Source organism: Hylobates moloch, unplaced genomic scaffold (assembly GCF_009828535.3).
Source record: "Hylobates moloch isolate HMO894 unplaced genomic scaffold, HMol_V3 SCAFFOLD_9, whole genome shotgun sequence".
Lineage (NCBI taxonomy): Eukaryota > Metazoa > Chordata > Mammalia > Primates > Hylobatidae > Hylobates > Hylobates moloch.
Window position 1 is genome coordinate 88,853,745 of NW_026652284.1, and position 7,652 is coordinate 88,861,396.

The following is a 7,652-nucleotide window of genomic DNA, read 5'->3' on the forward strand; positions in this document are numbered from 1 at the left end:
ACCCAGTAATGGGATGGCTGGGTCAAATGGTATTTCTAGTTCGAGATCCCTGAGGAATCGCCACACTTTTTTTTTTAATATAGATGAGATCTTGCTGTATTGCCCAGGCTGGCCATGAACTCCTGGCTTCATGTGATCCTCTTACCTCAGCCTCCTAAGTAGCTGGGACTGCAGGTGCAGGCATCACCATGCCCAGCTATTTCATTCTGTTTCAGAATAAAATGTTGCCGTCAAGAAGTATGATGCCATCTTGACTTGCTTTTTATCATAAGTGATTTTTTGTCTGGTTACCCAAAGGAATTTTTTCTTTATCTTTAAAATCCAGTAGTCTTACTACGATTTGTTTTATTGATTATTCTTGGATCAGTTTTCCCAAATATGCAGTACACCCATTTAGTACATCAATTTAGCCCTTTTATTTGAGAAAAGTTGCTTTTAGAATTACAAATTTTTTTTTCTCTGCTTAGTTTTCTTTTTCAGGGTTTCAGTAGTAAGTATATTAGACTTCATTTTTCTATGTCCTTTATTATTCATTTTCTTGTCATTTTCTGTATTTTATAAAAATATGAATTTGATTCATATTTTTCTTTCCTCCATGTTTAAATGAGGTAGTTTTCCTGGACTATTAGCAGGCGATGTTTATGGAATGGCAGGGAGTTGGAGATAGGTTAGGGTAGCTTTCCCAGCTTGGCTATTCTATGGCCGTCTCCTTTTTTGCTAAAGAGAATTCAAATATGACCTCTTTGTATAGCCAGTCTTTCTTAGAACTGAGTGCGAATGGCCAGTCTGTCTTAGAACTCAGTGTGACTCAGAAAGATTTTCTGGCTTCAGCCCTCTGTTCTATTTCTAGAGCCAACAAGATCTTGAAATCTGAGGTATTGCTCTCAGCTTTAAATGTTACATACTGTTGTTACAGTTTGTGTTTCTTCCTTTTTGTTTTATTTTCTTCTGGGATTGCTGCCTCTGGGCATCACTCCTTTCCTCACCCCTCCTTTTCTGAACCATCTCTCCTTCTTGCCCTGATGTTTCTGCCCTGTTGAGTTTGGTTTCAGTTTTTAATTGTTTTTCTTCAGGGTGTGAGGTTTTGTCCTTCTGGAAGAGAATGTTTGCTAGATATTTTAGAGATTTTAAGATATTAGACGGTTAGACTTGTCTAATCTCACATTTATGAGCAGTTTTTTACACTTATCTTTGTTTTGGAGCTTATGAAGACTTCTAGGCCATTGGCAGATGCATCATCTCAGGTTTTCTTGTTTAGTGGATTAAGAATTCATAATTTGTTTGGTTTTTGGTTTCTTGTAGAGTAGCAGGTTGTCCTCTATTACTTTCTATTTCTCCTACCACACAGTTGTTAATCTTTTGTAGGTCATGCTGCTCTTGATGACATAGTCACATTCTAGGGTTTGGAAAATTGACTGTTACCTAGTTTTTCTGAAAAATGTCATCTGTGGGCGTGGGTTCTATTATGTTGGTTTTGGTGTTGGCTTTTTGTTGTTCGTTTTTGCCCTTCTGGTTGGAGAAAATTGAGGAGATTTTACAAATGTAGTGCCTCCGTAATCACATCGTTGAAAGTCACCTTTGTGTATTTTTATTGTGTTATAGAGCATGTTAGTTTTGTTGGCATATTGTAAGTCAGAGTATTTATAAATATTAGTGAGACTGTGCTTCTTCAAATGTAATTTGGGATAGCTCAGATCTGTAATGGAGTTCCACACAGAGTAGGCTTGGGGGTGTGTGGGTGTGTGTGATTTATGTAATATAAAAAAAAAAATATTTGCGTAATATAAAAGTAACGCTAGGCCTACTACATAATTGTTTTTAAGATATTTATGAGAAACAGCTACTCAGAGTGCTTTCTTGACATAACTATTTTAAAATCAATTTTTACTAAATTAATGACATAGAAATAAGAATTATAACAGAAAAAAGGATGCAAGTCATAAATGTGCCTTTCAGTGACTAATATAAGGTAAATGTATCCAGGCTAATAAATATAAACATTGCAGCATCCCAAAGCTCTCTTGGTAAGTCCTCTTAATTTCTCCTCTTAGTATTCCTTAAGAGTACTCACTTATAACCCTATAGTTCATGGAATCAGCCAGTATGTATTCATTTTTGTCTTGCATATTTCTATCATTATTCAGTTTATGGGATTTATCCTTGTTTGTGTCTGTAGTTCATTCATTTTCTTCTGTAGTTCATTGTATGAATGTTATAATTTAGACAGTTATTGCTATGCATTTGGAATATTTTCTGTTTGGGCTATTTTGAATAAACTATACTGAATATTGCTGTACAGGTCTTTTGGTGGAATGTATGTGCAGTTCTGTATACCTTTGAGTGAAAATACTGGGTCATAGAATATATGTATATTTAACTTTAGTAGTTAAAGACAATTTTCCAAATTAGTTTACTCCCACCAGCGGTAAGAGTTCTAATAGTCCCACATCTTCACCAACACATGGTTCTGTCAGTCTTTGTAATTATAGCCATTCTGGTACATGTGTAGGGTGGTACTTCATGGTTTTATTTTGCATGTCCCTGATGATCAGTTGCCATTTGGATGTCCTCTTCGTGAAATCTTTTTCTCATTGGTTTGCATGACTTATTTCTTTAGTTTTTTGCTTATGAGCCCTTTTTTAGTTATATGTATAAGCAAATATGTATAACTTTTTACTTTTTTGCTCATATGATCTTGATGAATAGAAGTTCTAAAATGAAATGTGTTCAAATGCCTCAGTCATTTGTGTTTTTTGTGTTCTGTTTAAGAAATCTTTTGCTACTCATGGTCATAATTCTGTGTGTCTTCAGAATTTCTATTCTTTTACTTTTCGTATTCAATCCACAACCCATTTGGAATTGATTTGTTTTTAATTTTTAATTTTTATTTTTTTGAGACAGAATCTGGTTCTGTTGCCCAGGCTGGAGTGCAGTGGCATGATCATGGCTCATTGCACCCTCAACCACCCAGGTTGAGTTATCCTCCTGCCTCAGCCTCCCAACTAGCTGGTACTGTAGATGCATGTCACCGTGCTCGGCTAATTTTTAAATTTTTTGTAGAGATGAGGTCCAGCTGTATTGCACAGGCTGGTCTCAAACTCCTGGCCTCAAGTAATCCTGTCTCAGCCTCCCAATAGAGTGCTAGGATTATAGGTGTGAGCCACCGCATCTGGCCTGGAATTGATTTTTATGTATAATGTGAGGTAGGGGGTCAGTTGCTCCCCATATGGATATCCAGTGTTTCTGTCCATCTTTGTATTCTATCATGAGTCCTGTCCATGGAAGCTAGTTCAGTGTAGTAAAGAGAAGATTACAGATGCTAGACCCATGTTGTCTGGGTTCAAATTTTGACTGATATAATTATTAGCTATGCAAACTTGGATAAATTACCTAACATCTCGCCGTATCTTTTCTTCTGCAAGATGGCCATAATGAAATATTCTGAGAATTAAAGAAATTAAAACATAAGTTATTATGTTTTTCCTTTTCCCTGTCTCTTCAGTGTGACAAGACCCCCTTGAGTTATATTGAGGTATAATTTACATGTAATCAAGTGCATATATTTTAAGTATACAGTCTGAGTTTTGACAAATGTGTACATCCCCTTCCCAGCCCCCCACTCAAAATAGCATTTTCATCACCCAAGAAAGTTTCCTTTTGCCATTTTGCAGTCAACCTCATCCCCCACTGGGAGACAGACAAGCACTGATCTGATTTTTATCACCAAACATTAGTTTTGCCTGTACTATAACTTTGTATAAATGAGTTCATAGGTTATGTGCGCTTCTGTGTCTGGCTTCTTTCACTCAGCATGTTTTTGAGATTCATTCATTTACAATTCATTTTTCCTATTACTTTGTCTACCCGTGTATTTTCCACAAATTATATGAAGGTAAATTTAAGCCCAAGCAAGGTATCTCAGTTATTACAATGCATGAATCACTGACCTCTGAATTTGATAAGCAAGTTTTTATTATTTGGTTGTTTTTGTGTTTTTTTCTGGTGAGTTTTCTTATAGATCTTACAGAGAATTATGAAAGATTTACTTAAGCAAAATCTAACTGTATGAAAACAAAAATACAGTATTTGTGAATAATGTAAAAGAGTATAACTTTCAGAGAATGACATTCTTGATAACTAGGTAAATCTTTGGGATCTCAATGAGAATTTCTTAATCGTATCTAGGAATATAAACCAGTGTAGAGTATATAATATTTCATATGTGATTTTTCTAGATATTTATATATTAGGGAAAATTAGGTTTCAAGAACTGCTTTTCTTTCTGTGTTTCCACTTAATGATGAAACAATATGGCTACTATTTGCTCTTCAATTAGGTAATTGGTTTAGCATGTTCGGTAGAAGCAGACACATTTGATTAATGCACATGAAAAACTTTAATGTGAACCGACTCACAGTGATTTTCCAGATAAATGCTTCTTTGCTGCACTGGTAAATCTGTGCTAGTGATTTATATGATATTTATGATTGCAGCAGTGATTCTGTTACTATCCTTTTGGGAAACAGAAAATTAAATCATGATTTGAGGGAAAAAATGATTCTGACTTAATCAGTTAAATTGCCATACAATTCTGGAATAGACAGAATAGTTGCATGTCAGATTAAATTTGAAGTGATAGATTTGTATTTCCAACTTTCTTTTATTTGTTCTGACACAAGTAAATTCATTTGGTTTATTCTAAATTGCACTGGTTGTGAGTAATGTTGACACCATCTCAGGTGACTCTTTAAAATTAGCTAGTTTTAAAAGATCACACTGTATTATTTTTATGTTTAAGTATAAACCAAGAAAAATACTGTATTTAAAAATACATGTTATGGTTTTAGCTCTACATAATTTTTTTATTTTTACTTTGCTATTTAAAAGCAATTAGAATAAATGTTATGTGGTAATGTTACTATGTGATGTCCTATTCTGTACACCTCCCCCAACCCATAAAACTTTTTCTCAGAATTAGACCTTTAAGTATCTGATTAGGACCATTCGTATTTATGTTTCATAAATGGTGGTAAAAGAAAAAGCTTTCTGTTTCTGGTAAATCCTTGTGTAAGTGAATTTATTAACTGGATAACAGAAGTAGTAAGCATGCCCCACAGCCTTTAGTCCTCAGGGGAAATTATAAAAAGACAAAGTTTTAAATGTGATATTGCTGTTACCATATTTAACATATGAATTCCTTAAATTCGTGATGCCTTTTGAAAGGCAAGGTGATTTTGATTTTTATGAGAAGCTTTTTTTTTTTTCCCTCTGGCATTTCCCCTAGAAACATTCCTTATGTACTTTTTCAAATGAGGATTCAACTACAGAAACGAATCTAATGGTTTAGAGTGTAGGAAGTGAGGGAATCATAATGTTAAGCTGTAGCCAGAGGGGTCAGAGACAGGTTACCAATTCCTGAAGCCTGTTGCTTCTATGATGTTACCTGTGCTTGATCGCTTAATCTTTCTGAACAGGTCATGAGAAGTTTTCCAAATTAAGCTAATTACAGAAGACAAGAAACACATCATAAATCAAGTACTAAGTGCTTAAGACAGCATTGTTATTTGAAGAAATGATCAGTCACTTGAAAATGTATTGAGTGGAGATGTTGCTAATACCAAGTATTTTAATCATATTTAACCAGGGAGAAAATGGTTAACATACACACACACACACACACACACACACACACACACACACACACAATAAACTTTCTCAGGGAGAAAATGGTTACACACACACATACACAATAAACTTTCTCCCATCTCCATCAAGGAACACTTACTTATCTAGTAAATCTTTTGTTTTAAATCAGACTGATAAATGATGGTAATTCAGTCCAGTTAACAAACTCATTTTGAAATCAGCATGTGGTATTCACCAGTGTTTCCCTCCAGCAGTTATGTGTACGATATTGAATTTAATATGCCAGGAATTTGCTTTTAAATACACAAATATAGGGTATATTTTGTGTATATATTGATATATTTATTTTGTTTTCATAGTAAAATCCAACCCCAATTAGTTTTATAATGTAAATAAATTACAATTAATAAAGTAGAAATGCATATTTTAACACATGTTTACATTGTTTTAATGTGTAGCATAGGTTTTTACTTGACAGCTCTTTGCAGAACCATGTCATTTAGTTAACTAGTAAATCTGGAAACTTAAAAAAAATAATGAGCTACTTTAAATAATTTTAGAGAGTACTTGCAACTTTAGAATGTTTAGTGAAGTAACTTGTATTTATATTGTACCTTTGTTTGAAATTGTAAAAATCTGTTTAGACATCAGACAAGTAGAAATGGTTCACACTCCTACACTACATAAATATAAGCTAAATTGCATTTTAAAATTATACTTTCTATTTCATATTATTTTGGTCTGAATAGGATAGTTTCAAATACATGATTTTTTATAGGTCATTATATTACGTAAACGCTTAAACTGGCCAAGTGTGCAGTGAACTCTCTGTACACTTCAACTGAAGGTTACGACCTTAAAGGAAAATGTCCTTAATACCTAAATTTTATTCTTATTGAAAAAGCAAAGAATATATTTGATTTCCTACTAGTGATAAAATAGTCAATGTTAAGTTTCATTAACAATGTGAAGGTAAGATTGTCATTTTTAACCTGCCACTGAAATTGAGCCTAATTGAGCCTTTTTTTTTTTTTTTTTTTTTTTTTAATTAGTTTGCAGGTCGAAGTAAGAAGGAAACCAAATATTCTCTTAAGGCTGTTGAAGACATGTTGGAAACATTGCAGATCACCCAGTCTTAAGGTTTCAAAAACTCTTTGACATTAGATTTCACAACTGCACAATTGAACTTATTGGCCTGTAACTTATTTACTAAATGCCCAGTGCTATTTATATACTACAGTAATTTTCTGTTAAGAAGGCAGTTGTAAAGAATGTGTTTATATAAACCTAAAAATGCCTTTTACTGCTAAGTGGGAAGATGGGGTAAATCCATGGAAGAGAGATTTAAGACTTACTGATTGTACATCAGTCTCTTCATATCACATATACATATATATATATAAAAAACTCTAATGTAGAATAACCTTGTTAAATAAACCACGATGATTTATTAAACTTGCGTATGAAGATTCTAACTTCATTTTGTTATATTCACAGTGGATATATTGTTTAAGAACTCAGTTTCTAGTTAACTCCTTACTGGTAATAGCAAAGACACAGCGTGTGTAGCTGACCGAAGCAGATTATTTTGACTTCGTTTATATTGTCAAATTGGATTTTGCTGTACATTCCACTGGGCTATTTGAATTGTTTTATCTGCTGTAATATCCTTCTGATGAGTCTTGCTTAAAATATGTCATTCTCCAAAGTTCAGCAATATTTCTTTGTAAAGTTTTTGTTTTGATATAGGACATAATTGAGATTTTTACGTATAAAATGCCTTAAGGTAAATATGTGTTATGACACTTTAATTTAACTTTTATTCAAGTTATATTTATTGAACCCTTTAATAGTAAATTACATGAAAGAATATTCAAGAATCATATAGAGTAGGGATTAAAGGGGTTGTAGTGGCTGAGTTATTCTTAATTTTGAAAAAATAAGAAAATTAAAACTATCCTTAGAAACAAAAATGATAAAATTTTCCTATTCTATCATTACCTTAG

The 7,652-nt window shown here is 33.2% G+C and overlaps 1 protein-coding gene across 3 annotated transcripts in view; it reads left to right on the top strand.

Moving 5' to 3' along the window:
• EMC2 (ER membrane protein complex subunit 2) overlaps window positions 1-7,105 on the top strand; it is a 46,277-nt gene extending 39,172 nt beyond the window's left edge. For all 3 annotated transcript variants that reach the window (XM_058443811.1, XM_032760266.2, XM_058443812.1), the window contains one exon: window positions 6,699-7,105. In XM_058443811.1, coding sequence (XP_058299794.1) covers window positions 6,699-6,785 — 87 coding nt within the window. In that variant the 3' untranslated portion in view covers window positions 6,786-7,105. The remainder of the gene's footprint in view (window positions 1-6,698) is intronic.
• The last annotated feature ends 547 nt before the right edge of the window (window positions 7,106-7,652 follow it).